Here is an 18,629-nt window from a genome sequence, read left to right as displayed (position 1 = left end):
AGGGAACTGTTAGAACTCTGAGGATGGGGATGGGGCCTTGTGCCCCTGGCTGAGAACTGCTGGCTTGGTTCTCTGCCCAGGTGAGGCTGTGAGATGGGCTTTGTGTTTGCCTGAATTGTCTTGTAAGGCTTGCTGAATACGGTTGGGACTGGAGACCATATTCAGGAGTAGATGGAGTCGTGGGTTAGCTCCCATGCCCTCGCAGGACAGTCATCCTTAATGTGCTTTTAGTTACCTAGATCTTGTATTGAATGGCTTCATTTCTTTTATAATATCTTGGAAAATGAAACCACTTTTTAGGAACTTTTTTTGAAATTCCAAATGCTTATAATACACAGGTTAGGAAAATTTAGTGACTTTGAAAATGTTCTTAAAATTATGCTTATCAGTGTGATATCGTTTAGGTGAAAATATTGACAACCACCATTTTAAGAGTGAATGAGCAGAAAATAATGTTTTGAGTCAGTTTTTAGATGTAGATTAATATATTCTTAAACTGTAAGTTTCAAGCTACCTGAGAACTTGATTGATATCAGTTTCTTATGTGATAGAGTTACTTATGCAAAAATGGATTTTAGAGATAGACGAAATCTAGGTCACGTAATAAACAGAAGCCCAAAGAAAATTAAATGATTTGTCTGAATTTCTGTACGACGAGGTTAGGGCGGGTCTGAACGCAGAGCCCAGGAGTCGTGTGTGTGTAATCCAGAGGCTTTCTGCCGGATCACGCTCACTTTCTGGTAGTGTTGCCCTGTCCTGGTATTCTGGAAGAACTCTGCATACAGCTGTGGGGAAACCACTGCAGTGAATAAAGTCTAATATATTTCTTTATGTAGGACATCTCAGATTCGATAGTCATGTTAAAAGTTAAATACTATGCCTTGTATTTCTAAATCATTTAAACCAAGGACTTTTTTTTTTTTTTTTTTTTTTGGTAGACTATTAATATCTTGCATTTTGGTGATAAGTTTGGGGACTTGGAGCTACATACAGCCCCAAGACGTTAGGTGCTTTCTTTAATATGATATAGTTACTAAAGGAAGGAAAATAGTTACATGTCTTTATGTGGGACCCAGGTCAATAGGACCACTGGATAATGAGATAACATTTCAGTGTTGCTGTCTGAACTTCAGAGCACAGTTTTCTCAAGAACGGTGTTGATCCTTGGTCGTCTGTCTGGACCACAGCCTGCTTCTGGTGGTAAATTTCCCCAGTGGTGGGAGCAGCTGTCTGGATTCTGGCTCTGTGGTAGCACTGGTCTCCATTATTCATTATATACAGGTTAGCTGCCACGTGGTGAGACATTAGGCGTGGAAGTGGAGTGGTTTGACTCACTAGAATAGTTGGAATATCATCTGGAATGTGGACATTGAAAAATAGTTTGCCATCATGTAATGCCAGTTGGGTTCCCAGGCTGCCCTGTTTGGATGTGAAGGAGCTTTGTGCATCTCCCAGCTAGTGATGGGCAGTGCCCAGAAAGTGTCCCTCTCACCGTGTTCACTACTGTGCAGTGGAAGGGCCGTGACTTTGCTGCGTGTTCTGGTAGAAGCATCTTGTCGAGGACTGGAGGGCGAGCTCGTTTCATGAGTTACTTATTAACCTTGGGCCCCGGGGATGATATTTGCCCTCTTTAACATTCTTATTTCAGAAGCTAACAAGGAGGTCCTTTAAAAAGAAAAAATCACCAGCATGCTTTAATTATCTAACTAAACACTTAGTTTGGAGGAGGCTGCTGTCACTTTCACTGATGACACAGGAGGTAAAGTTTGAATTAACTTTGGAAACAAATGATGGCAAATTATTAAGTACAAACAGGAGAAACAGAGGCAAAATATTCAGGATTGCATAACTGAAGTATGAATGTAATACTGTTACCTGTGGCACAGCGACAGACATCCTATCAGACTTTGGAAAGTTGAAGTATAGGCCATAGCTTTCACCATTTATTAGAATAGTAAAAAGACATCATGAGGTTTAAGGGCTTCATTTTATGTTAATTACCATGAGATTATTCTAAGGTATCCTAAAATGCGTACAGCTTAGTTGGACAAATAATTAAATTGATTTTTTACATTACATCCAAAAAATTACTCCACTATAAATAATTCACATGCACAATATTGGGAGACAGTTGCTTTTTTTTTTTTTTTTTTTAATTTATTTATTTGACAGACAGAGATCACAATAGGCAGAGAGGCAGGCAGAGAGGGAGAGGGTGAAGCAGGCTCCCCGCCAAGCAGGGAGCCTGATGCAGGGCTCCATCCCAGGACCCTGGGATCATGACCTGAGCTTGAAGGCAGAGGCTTTAACCCACTGAGCCACCCAGGCACCCCGGGAGGCAGTTGCTTTTTAACCTGTGATTGAGTCCAGGCAGCACAGGCCCGTGCTCTGCAGTCTTAGGGTGGGTGCTGAAAGTTCTCTAGCTGCCAGCTCTAAATGCTGTATTTAGTGGGGTCTTTTAAAAACAGTTGCAGGTTGTCTGTCAGGCAATTGAAGTGTCTGCTCCATATTTACCATGGTGATTTCTCTGAGGAAAACAATCTATATGCATTTCAAAAGATGAGATGGGCTCTGAAGATCAGATTTGGTGTTGCCTCGTAGTGCTCCCGTTGTAGATCTCGGAGCAAGGCCGGAGCCTTAGTGCTAGCTGATCACAAAATTCATTTGGCACGTTTTTATGTATAGAGTTTTCAAAATGTAAAGTTGTTCATGTACTTATCTTTTTTTTTTTTTTTTTAAGATTTCATTTATTTATTTGACACAGGGATCACAAGTAGGCAGAGAGGCAGGCAGAGAGAGAGGAAGGGAAGCAGGCTCCCCGCTGAGCAGAGAGCCCGATGCGGGGCTCGATCCCAGGACTCTGGAATCATGACCTGAGCCGAAGGCAGAGGCTTTAACCCACTGAGCCACCCAGGCGCCCCCATGTACTTATCTTAAAACATAATCACTTCTGTATCAACAGTTATGTTTTCTTTTGTTTTGATTTTCAGTAGCACTAATGTTTTGTTTTTTTTTCTCCCCTCTTGATTTTGTCAGACTTCTCCATGTTGTTAAGCTGGTCAGAGATCCCACGCCTGGCTTTGTTATCCTTTCTAAAACGTTATTTCTGAAACTAGACTGTGTATCTGAATCCCCTGGAAGGTTTATTAAATGGGTTGGTGGGCCTGTTGGTGTCTGATTCAGCCTGTCTGCAGGGAGGTCTGAGGATGTGCATTTAGACAGAGGAGATACTGGGTGGCGTGACTTTGCACCAGCTTTGAAAACCGTTGCAGTAACTTTGTTTTTGTCCCTGTCTTGCTTCTCAAAAAAAAAAAAAGTATTCTTTGGGCTTAACTTCCTAAAAACTTTTCAGAAACTTTTTAAAAAGTTTTTATTTATTTATTTGAAAGAGAGTGAGAGAGGGGGAAAAAGCACAGAGGGGGAGGGAGAAGCAGACTCCCTGATGAGCTGGGAGCCCGACGCAGGACTTGATCCCAGCACCCTAAGATCATGATCTGAGCTGAAGGCAGATGCTTAACTGAGTGAACCACCCAGGTGCCCCAGAAAGTTACTGGGAAATTTCAAAAGAGTAAGAGAAGTTATCATTAATAGCTACGTCTTACCTTTCACGAGGCTTGAAATCTTGTTTCATCTGTCCACTTACTTCCTTTGTCCCCATTCCCTCCACTCTCTTCTTCTTTTTTAATTTTTTTCCTTTCTCTTTTTCTTGCTTCCTTTCTCTCTTTCTTGTTTTCCTTTTTCAGTGCAGGAACATTTAATAGCAAATTCTGGATGTCTTATTTCATCCATAATTTTTCTGAAATATCAGGAACTTTAAAGTGGAACTATGATACCATTAATTATGTCACTCAAATGAGCTCTGAGTCCTTAATATCATCAAATATCTAGTCCTTGTTCAATTTTCCTTGATTAGGTTTTTAAAAATATGCACCTTGAGTCGCATAATTTTGTAGTTGGTTATATGGGATTTTCTAGACAGATGTCATCAGTGAATAACACTTGGTTTATCTGTTCCTATTTAAATTGTATTCTTCTTCTTTTTTTTAATTTTTCTTTTTCTGTGTATACATTAGTAAGAACCTCTAGAACGATGCTGATTAATGTTGATGATAGGAAGTCTTAATGGGAATAGTCGAATGTGTCCTTGTTAAGTATGATATTTGTTTGCGTCTGTCAAGTTCCTAAGGGGCAATACCGAGGTAAGGTGTTCACTTTGAAATTAGTTCTCAACTTGAGGTTTTTCTGACCTCAGAAATAATGTGATGTCTGACCTTAGTCCTGTGTGAAGATCAGCTGTGTTTACAAATTGTCACGGAAGAGATTTTTCACCTCCTTCCTGGTGAAACTGTCTTGACCCTGGCACGTTTGTTTGCTGGTTCGCCCTGACCCTGGAGGTGTGCCCCTTTTTGTTACCAGCTTAGTGCCCTGATCTCCAAGTGCGCCTGCGTTGGTGGAGCCTTGGGCCCTGCCTGGAAGGCAGATCACAGGTCATGGCCATCAGAGTTCAACCTCAGGGCTCCGTGGATTCCTGTTGGCCTCTGGAACAGTCTTCATCTGACTGGTCAGTGGTGCAGTTTTTCCTCTCACTTGTTTTCGCTCAGCACTTTTCCTGTGTAGCAGGAGAATCATCCTGAGTGCCGAGTTCTCTATCCTCCCGGAAAGGAGATGCACATATGTCTTTAATCAGAGAAAAACCAAAATCTGCTTCCCTCAGGAGAACCGCAGGACTCTCTGGAGTTAAGCTCTTCCATTTACTGTGAAGGTCTGGCTGAGGGTGCAGCAGTCCACCCTCAAGCTCTGCCTCTCTTGAGTAATGTTCCTCTTATGTTCTGAGAATTTGTCATGAAAGTGGCTTTGTTGACCTGGAGGAGATGTCCTTCCTTTTCTCCCTTCCCTTCCCTTCCTTCCTTCCTGGTTTATTTATTTATTTGAGACAGAGAGAGAGCACAAGTGGGAGGGGTAGAGGGAGAGAGAGAATCTTAAGCAGACTCCCAACTGAGTGCAGAGCCCGATGTGGGACTCGATCCCACGACCCTGAGATCATGACCTGAGCCAAAACCAGGAGTTGGTCTCTTAACCGACTAAGCCATCCAGGCGCCCTGAAATATTCTTTCTGTTGATAATTGCGGTATTGTCTTCCTTACTTTGACTAGAAACACACCGTCTTCCCTGGGTCCTAGAAGCTCTGCGCTGATGCCTATTTTTACCTGTGTCTCTTTTTTCTTGTAAGTCTGTATTTCCCACTCTTTGTCTTCTTAATTAAAAAGAATAATCCTTTTTATTTTGCTAAGCTACTTTAAATCCTTTTTGTGAGGAAATGGGCCATAAATGTGACATTTACTCCACACAGCATTCTTCTCAACCTCTTCCCCACACCCCTCACCTGTTTCCCTGGATCCCCCGTGGTCCTCATCGTCCTCCTCCTCATTACCTTCTTTGCTCCCAGACCACAATAAAATCAGATCTTTAATCTTTGCCACAGGCCCTGGTGATTATCACAGTGAGACTGTCACTGAATATTGACTGCTTAACTAAGCGAGCGGAGAAGCCTACAGTGGGATCCCGAGGCACTCAGGACACCAAACCTAGTGAAGAGGGACATAAATACACTTTTTTAAAAATATATTTTTAATTAATTATTTATTTTTATTTTTTTATTAAATAAATACACTTTTAAAACTTGGCCTCACAGTGGGGCAAGTCCTTCATTAAAAGTAAGCAGGGCATTAACATACTTTGTGATAGGTATGATCTCAGTATTTTATGTAATTTGTATCTAGGAGATAATCATAAGGATTGCCTGAACTTAATAATACCAGCTGCTGCTATTGTTGTTGTTGTTATTATTATTTATTACTCTTTTTATTTAGCTAAGTTTGGACTGCATGTCATTCCTGTACAACCCATCACCACCTTATCTGTCCCCGAACTGCCCAGTCCCATATAGGAGTCTGTAATTATCGCTTTTCTGGTTATTAGATTTAATGGAGGGGGGGTGCCCCCTGCTGCTTTGCGCTTAAAAATGCAAACTGAGGAGGGGCCTGGATCCTCCGGCTTCTCTCAGAAATGGCACGAATTGCTTCAGGAGGATATTTGTCTTTAGTTTTGTTTTCTTAATTTACTATGGGATGAAACCTTCCAAGCAATTCTCTTAGGGCTCTTGGTCTCATTTTACAAATGAGCAAACAAACTAAGGCTTGGAGAGGCTCAGTAATTGACTTGTGGACATTTAACTGGCAGGTGACAGAGTGGAAGTCTTAACCCAGGAGTATTTAAGCACAGAAATATCCTGTCTTCAGGGTTATACTCTCCTCTTCTGTTAAAATTAAATACCAAGTTTCGTTTATGTATTATCTTGTGTGTTTCATATGCTAACATATCAGAAATTCATGAAATTTACAGATGACGTGGATCTCATTTTGATCGGAGTTCCGAACATATATATTGAAAACATGAAATATTCTTACAACAAATGACACTTAATACTTTCCTTGTTACTCATGTGGCATTTTCATTTCTTTACTCTTTTCTCTTTGATAAAAGTGCATTCGCACGTGTTTTTCTTGGAGCCTCCACCATTTAGTGTGACAGGTGGAAGAGCAGGTGCGTGATTCCTCCCGACCCTTTTGTGGCTGGAGTGGCCTTCAGGAAATGAGGTCAAGGAGAAACACAATGCTTTCTAATGCTTCTCGCAGTTGCCGGACTATCTTTGTGTGTCAGATCGTAGGAATAACTTTTTTAATCCAATGTAATTTTTCATGCACTGTTATCCTTTTTGTGTCCTTTTTTGCCCCTGTGACAGATTCAGAACTGCTTCCATAACCAAGCTACAGAAGTATACAGCATTTTATGATTACCTGCTCTAGGGAATATTTTGGCAACAAATCCCTTTCCTAAGTTCTTAGCTATTTGGAATGAAATAATGAGAAAGATAGCTTGTTCTCAGGAAAGCAATCACTCTGGGCTAGTATGTGCCCTCTTAGAGAGATTTCTTTTCTTTACAATTATTAACACACGTTAAAGTGCATTACTGGCATTACCTAGTGGGCCGTAAGCCGTAGCTCTTTGATCAGGTAATAATTACAGTTTTTCAGTGGAAATGATGTATCTGTCAGGTCTCATGTTGGATCTTCATAAAGTGCATACGTTTAAAACTTCAAAAATAAGGATGAGCCAAGTGGAGTAGTAATTGTGCTAATTTATAAATACCTTATATATTTATTTCTCTAGTACTTTAGAATCTGGATATTCTTGTATATTACCTTTTAGGTGTTTGAAGCCAATGGGAATTTCTTTGGTAGCCATAGAGGATATTTTAACTGCATCATCTCTTTTACCTATTTGTTTTTGCATAAAAATTGGAAATAGCAACAGGTAATAATAGACACTTAGCCAAGTTATTCCAGCTAATCTGAATTCTGTTAAGAGTTGAGGGGTTCTGGGGCACCTGCGTGGCTCAGATGGTTAAGCATCTGCCTTCAGCTCAGGTGCTGGTCCCAGGGGCCTGGGATCGAGCCCGGTACCAGGCTCCCTGTTTGGCAGGGAGCCTGCTTCTCCCTCTCCCCCTGCTCTTCCCCCTGCTTATGCTCTCTCACTCTCTCTGTCAAATAAATAAATAAAATCTTTAAAAAAAAATTGGCAGTTATTATTCCAGTTGCTATATAAATGGCTGATAGACGTACTGAGCAGTTGGCATATAAGCAATCACTGCCTTTCTTTATAACTCCAGAAATAAGGGTTTCTTCTCCTCCCCCTCTTCCCACTCCTCCCCCCTCCCCCCTTCCTCCTCCCCCTCCTCCTCCCTTAAAATTTTATTTATTTATTTGAGATAGAGAGCAAGAGAAGGGAAGAGGGAGAAGCAGACTCCCCGCTGAGCAGTGAGCCCGACTGGATCCCAGGACCCCAAGATCATGACCTGAGCGGAAGGCAGATGCTTAACCAATGGAGCCACCCAGGTGCCCCAATGGGCTTCTGTTAGAATGAAATTCATCCCCATACCTGTTTATTAGGAATATGTAGAATATATACTAGGATGCTAATAGTCCATGAGTTGTATAAAATGAGTGGGCTCTGGATTGCAGTGAGGTTAATTATAAGGCCTTCTGGTTCTCAGCTGATCTTGTTAATGCCTTGGGTTTGGGGGAAATGCCCTTTGAGAATGTCTGAGTCTATTAAAATAGGGTGCTTGAGTTAAATCCCAATACTCTTCATCATATATCCCTCTGGTAGATTTGTTCACTGCAGTTATCACAACCCTAGTCACTTCAAAAAAATGTGTTTACTTGTTTGTATTTTCCTCAAAAGTTTATAAGCCTCCAGATAGATCTTGTATGTTTCTCTTACTGTTGTGTCTCCATTGCTCTGGACAGGGTCTGGCTCACCGTGGTCCTCAATAAATATTCAGTCAGTAGTAAACGGAACTGTGTAGCTGTGGGCTTCTATACCAGGAGTTTTACTACTGAATGAGGGTATAAATATAAGTAAGACATTGTGTTGTCTCTGCCCTCGAGATGTTTACATTGGAAATAAAATAAGGAAAGAATTGTGATATACTGTGTTAGGGGCCTTGGGAAGTCAGTAAACTATTTTTAATTGAAGTGGCAGCACTTGAGAGAAAGGCAGTTTTGCTGGATGCATTGATGCTATTTATATATGAACACAGACTTTAAGAAGGCACCCCTCTTTCTAAATTCAGTACATTTTTTTATTTTTTATTGAGGTATAATTGACATATTAATTCTTAGTGTACAACATAAAATGATTCAACAGTTGTATGTATTGTGAAACGATCATCAGAATAAGTCTACTTAATATCCATCACTGTAGAGTTAGAAAATTTTTCCTTGTCATGAGAAAGATCTCTCTTAGCAACTTTCAAATACACAATACGGTATTATTCAAATATGTCATACCGTATTATTCACTGCAGTCACCATGCTGTACTTCATGTCCCCATGACTTATTCATGACTGGAAATTTGTATGATTCCCTTTACCTATTTTACCCACTCCCCACTCCCATCTTTGACAACCGCCAGTCTGTTCTCATGATGGGCTTTTGTTTCATTTTGGTTTTTTTGTTGCTGTTTTATCAATATTCCACAGGTAAGCGAGATCCGGTGGTATTTCTCTTTCTCTGTCTGACTTATTTCACTTAACATAATACAAGTTAAGTTCCAACCATGTTGTCACAATGGCTATGTAATATTCCAGTGTGTGTGTCGGTGGGGGGAGCATGCACACATGCCATGTCTTTTTCAACCATTCATCTTTGGTAGATACTTAGGTTGTTTCCATATCTTGGCTGTTGTAAGTTACGCTGGTATGGAAATGAAGTACATGTATTTGTTCAAATTAGTGTTTTTATTGTCTTTGGATGAATACTCGGAAGTGGAGTTGCTGGACCATGTGATAGTTCTATTTTTAATCCTTTGAGAAACCTCCATACTGTTTTCCATAAGTAAGCGGCTGCACCAGTTTATGTTCCCACCTGCAGTGCCTGGGGCTCCCCGTCACCACATCCCCGTCAGCTCGTTACTCTTGTCTTCTTGATGGCCATTTTCACAGGTGTGAAGTGACATCTCACTGTGGTTTTGATGAGCATTTCTCTGATGCTTAGCACTGTTGGACACCTTTTCATGTACCTGTTGGTCATCTGTGGGTCTTCCTTGGAAAAATGTCTGTTCAGATCCTCTACCTGACTTTTAACCAGATTGGCTTTTCTGCTGTTGAGTTACATGAGTTCTTACATATTTTTGGATGTACCAATTGCAATGCAATGCACCACCCCTCTTAACTCTCCTTCTAGAGCTATCTTCAAAGAAAGGCCTGTGCTGTAGTTGAAATGTTAAGAAAAGGAGAGGGGAGCAATAAAATAATGAAGACCACTAACCAGGCATGGTTTCAGGAACCTAGTATTTATTATAGGAACTTAATCTTCCCCAAATTCAGAAAAGACAGGATTGTTATTATCCCCCTTTTACCAATGAAGGAAGGCACGGGAAGTTAACTGTCCCACTCAGCTTAGTGTGGTAAGGATTTGAAGTCGTGTTCTTCATGCCTGTACTCAGTCGCCCCATCCCATTCCGCATTCCGGCACTGCGATCTGGTGGATTTCTTCTTTCCTTTGTGAAGTGAACCGTGGGTGAGAAGGACCCAACATTTTCCAGTCCCACCTCAGCCTCATAATTATACATCTTGGGAAGAGTATTGGGTGCAGAACAGAGTTGAAGAACTGATCTGGGATCTTCTGGGATGATCAAAAGACGTCTGCTAAAACGGCCTCAGCTTTCTCACTTCGCTTTGGGGCTTACTGCCTTTGCTACTTGCTTCTTGATTAGAGGACCAGGCAGCTTGTAAATCCTCTGATCCTGCCTCTGGAATGCTTTTGTAGTTGTTTCTGCCATAGATCTCCCTCTCATGAACATTTTGCTTGATACCAAACCCCTTTGATGCCGGTATGTCTCGTTAGCCTGGGCTCTTCATTGCATTTCTCTGACATGGGACATACAAGTCAGCGTCAACAAGAGTTAATTGACACTTTGCTGGCATTGCCTGACAGATGTTTACATCTGTGAATGAGGAACTAAACTTAATAAAAGGAATTCAGTAAAAGAAACAAAACAAGTGGTGGAAAAGTGAGCACCTCTTAGGATCCATTTATTTCATGGCATTGGGTCTTAAAGCATTCATCAAGCTGGGAGGTATGGAGGAAGTGCATTCAAGGTAGTGGAAACTGTCTGTGCTGAGACACATCCAGTGGCCCAGCCCCTGTGGGGAACTCATAGTAGCTGAAGACACCTAGGTTTTTGGACGTGATAGGATATGAAAGAGGTGAGCATGTCTATTTCTTAATAAGAGTACTGAGTTAACACTTACACAGAAAGAGGTGTTTATTAATTTTTCCCAGAGCTGATATCTCTTTAATTCTTGGAATCATGTGATGTCATCTTTCCCTTCTCCTTGATTAATTTCACTTGCCGCCCCCCCACCCTGTGTCAAATGATGTACCACCTGCCATCCTTCTGCAGTGAGTTGGTGGTTATTTAAGTCTACTCTTTTGAGCTAAATGTTACCAAATGGTCATAACCGAATGTGCTTTACCTTTCTGAAAACGTTTTAGTGAGAAAAAATTAAAGTTTTTACCTGAACATTGAAGACTAAAGGCCAATCTTGGTGTCTCATTGTGATTTTGATTGTGTAAAACATCCTGCATTGGTTTTAAAAGTCTTTCTTCCCTCCCCTGCACCCCTGTTAGCTCGGGGATGTGATGGTTGACATCGCGAGTAACATCATGTTGGCTGACGAGCGTGTCCTGTGGCTGGCGCAGAGGGAAGCGAGGGCCTGCAGTAGAATCGTTCAGTGTCTGCAGCGTGTCGCTACGTACCGATTAGCAAACGGAGCTCATGTTTATTCAACAGTAAGTGTAATGTCCTCCACTCTAAGAAAAAAATTCACTGAAAGCCAACTTGAATTTTAAAAAGATAGGTTGTTTCCCCCCAACCCCCATGATAGGGTGGGTATTTTCCGTTACTGCTGATTATTACAAAATTTTCTGTTGTCTAACCATTTAAAAGCTCATTTTGCTTTGAGTAATCTGTTTTCTTGATAACTGGAAAATACTTTCTTAATTTGCCGTTTGAACGGTTCTCACCATTTAATGTAAAACCAAATAAGCACATGGTAGTTTTGCTCTGCTGTCGTAGACCCACTGTCCAGCCCAGCAGATGCTCTGTTCTGGGCCCTGAGGGATGTTCTGAGAGACTGTCAGATTGCTTGCCCACGTTCCAGTTTCAAAAGAGAACTGGGAGGCCCTCCAACCCTTGTGAACTCTTGGCATTTCCAGTCGGTCTCACTCTTGGAATGATGAGTTTTTATAATTAATAATCACTCAGTTAAATAGTATAAAATTTTATTTGTGCTAAATCGAGTTGGTGTCCTGCTTTTTCTAAAAATGTGGTAAAATATGATAAACAGGGGCACCTGGGTGGCTCAGTGGGTTAAGCTTCTGCCTTTGGCTCAGATCATGATCTTAGGGTTCTGGGATTGAGCCCCACATTGGGCTCTCTGCTCAGGGGGTAGCCTGTTCCCCCCACCTGCCTCTCTATTTGTGATCTTTCTCTCTCTGTCAAAATAAGTCAATAAAATCTTTAAAAAAATATGATAAATAATGTGTCATTCCCTTATGACTCGCACTCTGATCTGATCCAAGGTTTTCATTTCCTAATTATTTTAGTGGGTTCATAGACTGTTCTAGAACTCCTCCTATGATTTTATATGATTAAAGATTACTGTTTTTGGGGCCCCTGGGTGGCTCAGAGGGTTAAAGCCTTTGCCTTCGGTTCGGGTCGTGATCCCAAGGTCCTGGGATCAAGCCCCGCATCGGGCTCTCTCCTTGGCGGGGAGCCTGCTTCCTCCTCTCTCTCTGTCTGCCTCTCTGCCTACTTGTGATCTCTCTCTGTTGAAAAAATAAATAAAATCTTTAAAAAAAAAAAATAAAAAAATAAAAAAAAATAAAGATTACTGTTTTTTCAAAGATCATTGGGATCTTTTTTATGATACCGTGTTTCATCCTTACTTTTGCTCAGTGAGGTTTAGGATTACCTCCTTGAATAATACATGGAATGGAGGGCTTCCATGACTGCTATCCTGACAACGTGGTTCAGAGTAATTTCTCTCTCAGATACATGACCTTCCTTGAAACCAGCTCACCATATTTATGGCCACATTTGGACCTCCCTGGTCATTTAGATCCATTTTAAGTCCCACGTTTTTGCCTAACTACTTGGCTCCAAGAGCTTCTTCCTTTATCTGCGCTCATCAGTTCTTCAGAGAACTCAAGGATATGATACAGCTATAGTGTAGGTGTCTGCACTCTACTTCAAAGTGTGAAAAAGGTTCCAGGAAATTATGCTTCTGTAATATGATGCGGCTTCCAGAGCACCTCAGAATTGCACTTTTCTTTCTTTTGACTGAGGTTTCACATGCTTGTCATAATTATATATATCTTTGCTCAATAAAAGAATGGAATGTTATTTGTTAACAAATATCATTGAACTTAGTAAGACTCTTCGCCGTGTGTCATCTGTGTGACAGAAACTAACGCAAAGATTTGTTAGTCTTGAATGTTTGGGGAAACCACCAGTTCTTTTCTATCACGCCTGTGGTGTGTGGTGGATTCCTAGGTGGCCTTTTCTGTTTTTTTCATTGGTATCTTCCAAAGAGATTTTACACACCTCACACAGAAGTTTTATACTTAAAAAGAAATTGAGAAAGAGGACATTGCCTATATATGGTACATAGAACGGGGCCCTGGCTGTACAGTAGGCATCACTTAGTCATCCTTAAAGAAAGGACAGAGATGCTGTCGATCTGCAAAGAGTTAACTTGATCTCCCGGTAATATAAAGAGTGAATAGGACATGAAGTGTTGGAATGAGGAGACTTAAATTTTTTTTTTTAATTTTTAATTTTACTTTTTGTTTATTTTTTTAAAAAACAAGTTTAAACTTTTTTTTTTTAAGATTTTATTTATTTATTTGACACACAGAGAGAGATCACAAGTAGGCAGAGAGGCAGGCAGAGAGAGGGGAAGCAGGCTCCCTGCCAAGCTGAGAGCCCCATGTGGGGCTTGATCCCAGGACCCGGCGATCACGACCTGAGCCAAAGGCAGAGGCCCAACCCACCGAGCCACTCAGGCGCCCCTAATTTTACTTTTTAAATTTTTGTTTAAATAACCTCTTTCTTCAACATGGGGCTCCAACTCATGACCCCAAGATCAGATGTTGCATGCTCTGCCAAGTGAGCCAGCCCAGAGCAAGGCAACTATTAAAAGTGTATTTCTCAACCCCTAATATTCCTCTTGTATTATCATGAAGAGAGTCCACTGATTTCTGTTAGCTCATTTTTTTTATAAGACACTTTCATTTTTACCTTATAGTTTCCTACAAAGTGTTCTTTACATGATTTTTAATCGATTTCTCATTTATCTCTGACCCTCCATACTTTATGACTTGTTTCCTCACTTGGTATTTGTCTAGTTTACGATACCCTTTTGTTTCCAGCCTCTTTTTGTATGTGCCAGTTACCTGCACAGTGTCATTGTTAAGTAAGAAGCTTGGCTTTTGCTTCTCACTTATGTACAGTGTTTTGTGTTTGAAAACTCTTAGAAAGTGCTTTTCCCTCAGGCTGTAAATCTTTCATAACTCCTGTTTGATTGACTTTTGAAGTATTCACCCAATATTGCTCTGGAAGCTTATGTCATCAAGGCCGCGGGCTTCACTGGGATGACGTGCACCGTGTTCCAGAAGGTAGCAGCTGCTGACCGGACAGGCCTTTCCGAGTATGGGAGGCGGGACCCGGACGGAAACCTGGATAAACAGCTGAGCTTTAAGTGCAATGTTTCAAATACATTTTCAAGTCTGGCACTGAAGGTACGTTATATTCTATAAGCATTTAAGACACTTTACCGTTAGCGCTGTCAGATTAGAATACTCCAAATGGTTTGCTTTGCACAATAACCTTATTAGAAGATACTTAGGGGTGGGGTGTGGTGGGTATTAGGATTGTTTTGGCTGTTGCTTGAAAAGAAATTCAGACCAGGAAGGGACATGTTGTGATTTTCATGGGCCTGGACACCTGTGCCCTTTGGACCCCATTCTCCACACAGAAATATCAAAATCATACATTATGACTGCCAAGTGGTAAAAAGATGAATATATTAATACATATTAGAACATTTTCTTTGACCTGAAAGTTCATTTTTATGCTCCTCGTTTTAAAGACATGAAAACATTTCCGTAGACGACCTCCAAGTATTGCATGCCCCCTTGGCTCTGGGCTCACTGGACCTAATGGAAAAGCCAGCCTTGAGATTGGGCATTTGATCAGGCAAGCTGTAGATCAAGATTTTTGGCAAAGAGGTACAAACATGTGATCTGTCTTCAGAAAATGTGTGTTTTATTGCATCAAGCAGAATGGAAAGCATTTTTATTGAGTTTTAACATTTAGGGTATAGATGAGTTTTGTTAAACTACATCGACGCACATAGTAGACGTACAAATCCGACTCCCTAATGGAACCACATTTTCTCATTTAGCTTTGTGTGGCCATGTGTAACTGTATTCTCTGTGGATTTTAATTACACAGTATGTTCTTTGTTTCTGGCTTGTCCCTGAATTATATCACAAACAGTATTGCATTCACTTTAAAGGCTGCATGGTAATTGTTCAAATAGGTGTTATGTGTCCTGGTGCTTTGTGGGCACAACTCAGTAAATATTGAATGGATGAATGGACGGATATGGGCACTTAGGAAATATTGAATGACTGAATGAGTGAGTGAATGAATGAAAGAAAATTAACATTATTTTGTTATACCTTTTCATGGGTGACCTCCATAAGAACTGGTTTGTCAAATTTAGAAGTAGTCCCAGTTCTCCTACTGCCCAAGACAATCTCAGCTAGGTCAGAATGTCTAATGATAATATATTTCCTTGATATAATACACTCTGAGGAAAATTGGCAAGATTTATTTGTGACTCTTCGCTCTGGGAGGGTCCTTAACGCACCCAGCCAGGCTCCTGCTGACCTGCTGTTTTCCTTATTATGTTGTTCACCGGTAAAAACATACCACAGAAGGCAGAGAAGCAGCATCGCATACCAGCCCAAGAGAGGGAGGCATGTGTCTTGGAGGAGCACTTAAAATGGATGAACCCTTCTATCTTAGATGATCATAGTCGGTAGAAAGGGATTACAAATGATGAAACCCTACATTTCATCAATTTCACAAGTGACCCCTCTGGGTAAGGAGAGCTCCTGCCTGCCAGAGTAGAAAGCTTTAAAGGACCACACTCAGATTTGTCAGTTTCTCACTATTCTATCCTTTTAAGATCATCTGTGGCCAGAAACCAAGGAACGCATTACACTATTATTCATGCTTCATTGATGGACATGATTAAGCCGAGTGAGAGAGGTCTATATCCTTCATGACATAAAATTAGTTAAAAATTGTAACATCAACGGGGCAAAACGCTTTAGCACTTTAATAGAAAACTTACTTTACATTTTTAACTTTATACTAGGGCAATTTTTATTCTTTTTTCTTTTTGCATGTCTTTTTTTTTTAATGCCTTGAATATACACTGAGCAGATAATGTGAACACCTCCTAATTGATGATATTACCCTTGAATGGGAGAGTGTGCTAATATGTGAAGTTATACCTCTAAAAGGCAGTTCTCTGTTAGTAATAGGAGCCTTACTTGTATTTTATTTCTTCAATCTCTGTCCTTCTGTCTTTGCTACCATCACAGTCTGGTTTGGACTTCTATATTACCCATTTGACTTTCCATTTAGTCTTGGGTCTCTAGGCTCTTCCTTAAAAATCTATCCTTCAGGGGTACCTTGGGTGGCTCAGTGGGTTAAGCCTTTGCCTTTGGCTCAGGTCATGATCCTGGGGGGTCCTGGGATCAAGCCCTGCATTGGGCTCTCTGCTCAGTGGGGAGCTGCTTCCCGCTCTCTCTCTGCCTGTCTGTCAAATAAATAAGTAAAATCTTAAAAAAAAAAAAAAATCCATGCTTCAGGGGCGCCTGGCTGGCTCATATGGTTAAACATCTGCCTTCGGCTTAGGTCATGATCCCAGGGTCCTGGGATCGAGTCCCTCCTTGGCTGGAAGCCTGCTTCCCTCTCTCGCTGTGTCTCTCTCTGTCAAATAAATAAACTCTTAAAAAAAAATCCATCTTTCTCATATAGATTGGTCTACCTAGGCCTGCCTGACGTTGAACCAGCATGTACCAGTGCAACCAGGACAGTCAGTAAGATATTAAAATAATACTACCTTACCCTGTATCGGATTTAGCTGCTGGGCCAGTTCCTGAGTACCTCCTCTCTGCTTTTCCTCCAGGGAGCACCACCCAGTCTATCAAGCATGTAGATAGTTAAGACAACATGAGTAAATTAGTATTTTTATTATTTGTTTTAGTATTTTACTGTTTTAAAGCAGGTGCCTCTTCGACTCATTCCAATTTTGGTGTTCAAATTCTGTAGAAGTGAGCAAAATTAGGATTTCAGGAAATTTTAATTTATTAATTGCACAGTATCAGAAGTTCAGATTGTTTCATAAGGCAAGGTGCTGAAGTGTAGTAGAGTATTTGAATTAATATCCCTTAGGATGCATATTTTCTTCCTGGTTTAATGTCATTGTGAGTAGGGAAATATACATGAATTTTGCATATAAAATAATAAGGGCTCTATGATACCATCTATTTCACATGTGTTCATACTGTGTCAATTTTTAGTATTGAAATTAATACTCAAAGGGAATTATGGAAGTCAAAATATGATGAGGTTCTCAGTGATTGTTGGAAGACTGTGACTTGAAGGCATTTTCTGTCTCCCCAGCCTCCAGATCACCGGCTGCCGCACTGAGGCAGTATTGGTCATAATAATCCCACCCACCGTTCTGTAGCCTCCTGTGCTTGTCATGGTCATGATCCCCTGTGGTCCTCACAGCCATTTGTTACAAAGGTCTTTCGATGCCTGTGACAGAGGAGACCCAGAGAGTCTAAACAAAATTATGCCAGGTGAAGGGACCACGGAGTGATCAGGCTGGGAACCCCCCAGTCCTGGTTCCTTGTTTCAGATCTTATGTTCCTTTCCCCAGGGGTGGCAGGTGACCTGCAATCAGGAACATTAGACTCCAAAAACATATACTTCCCGAAGGGTTTTAAGGGCACCTTTTCTGATTTATTAGCTGTAATTGCCCTGTCTGTTTCCATTGCTATGATCCATACATTTTAACGTGAACAGATGGTTAAATGAAATGGCAGACTGGTTCCTTGCCTCTAGGTCAAGTGGCAAAAGGTAAAATCATGACAAATGTAACCAGTGGGTGTTCCTCAATGATGTGATTCATGAGATTTACAACTTTTCCACAATTAATTATCACTTCTTTTAAAGAAATGAAATATACAAATATGTTCTTACTATAAAAGTCCAAACATTATTCATTATTGATACAGTTTTTCCAGCTCTCTTAGCCATCCTCTGTCCATCCCAGAGCCCCTGTAATTATTATTGAGCCCTATTCCATATTGGACTTTAAAGGATATTTTATTTTATTTTATTTTTATTTAAAAAATTTTTTTTCTCCATAGTACATATCCTCCCCAATGTCCATCATCCAGCCACCCCATCCCTCCCACTCTGCTCTGCTCCAGCAACCCTTAGTTTGTTTTCTGATATTAAGTGTCTCTTAGGGTTTGTCTCCCTCACTGGTTTCATCTTATTTCATTTTCCCCTCCCTTCCCCTATGATCTTCTGTCTTGTTTCTCAGATTCCTCATATCGTTGAGATCGTATGATAATTGTCTTTCTGTGATTGACTTATTTTGATTAGCATTATACCCTCTAGTTCCATCCATGTCATTGCAAATGGCAAGATTTTTTTGATGACTGCATAGTATTCCGTTGTATATATATACCACAACTTCTTTATCCATTCATCTGTCGATGGACATCTAGGCTCTTTCCATAGTTTGGCAATTGTGGACATTGCTGCTATAAACACTGCGGTGCAGGTGTCCCTTCAGATCACTACATTTGTACCTTTAAGGTAAATAGTAGTGCAATGCTGG

General features: G+C 40.8%; 1 protein-coding gene across 1 annotated transcript in view; it reads left to right on the top strand.

Annotated features, from left to right (window-relative positions):
• The window catches only part of ADGRA3 (adhesion G protein-coupled receptor A3), a 125,587-nt gene that overhangs the window by 80,092 nt on the left and 26,866 nt on the right, over window positions 1-18,629 (top strand). The window contains exons 11-12 of the mRNA XM_080795716.1: window positions 11,257-11,418; window positions 14,227-14,430. Coding sequence (XP_080651842.1) covers window positions 11,257-11,418; window positions 14,227-14,430 — 366 coding nt within the window. The remainder of the gene's footprint in view (window positions 1-11,256; window positions 11,419-14,226; window positions 14,431-18,629) is intronic.

Source organism: Martes martes, assembly GCF_963455335.1.
Source record: "Martes martes genome assembly, chromosome: 2".
NCBI classification, from domain to species: domain Eukaryota; kingdom Metazoa; phylum Chordata; class Mammalia; order Carnivora; family Mustelidae; genus Martes; species Martes martes.
This window is presented reverse-complemented; position numbering and strand designations above follow the sequence as displayed.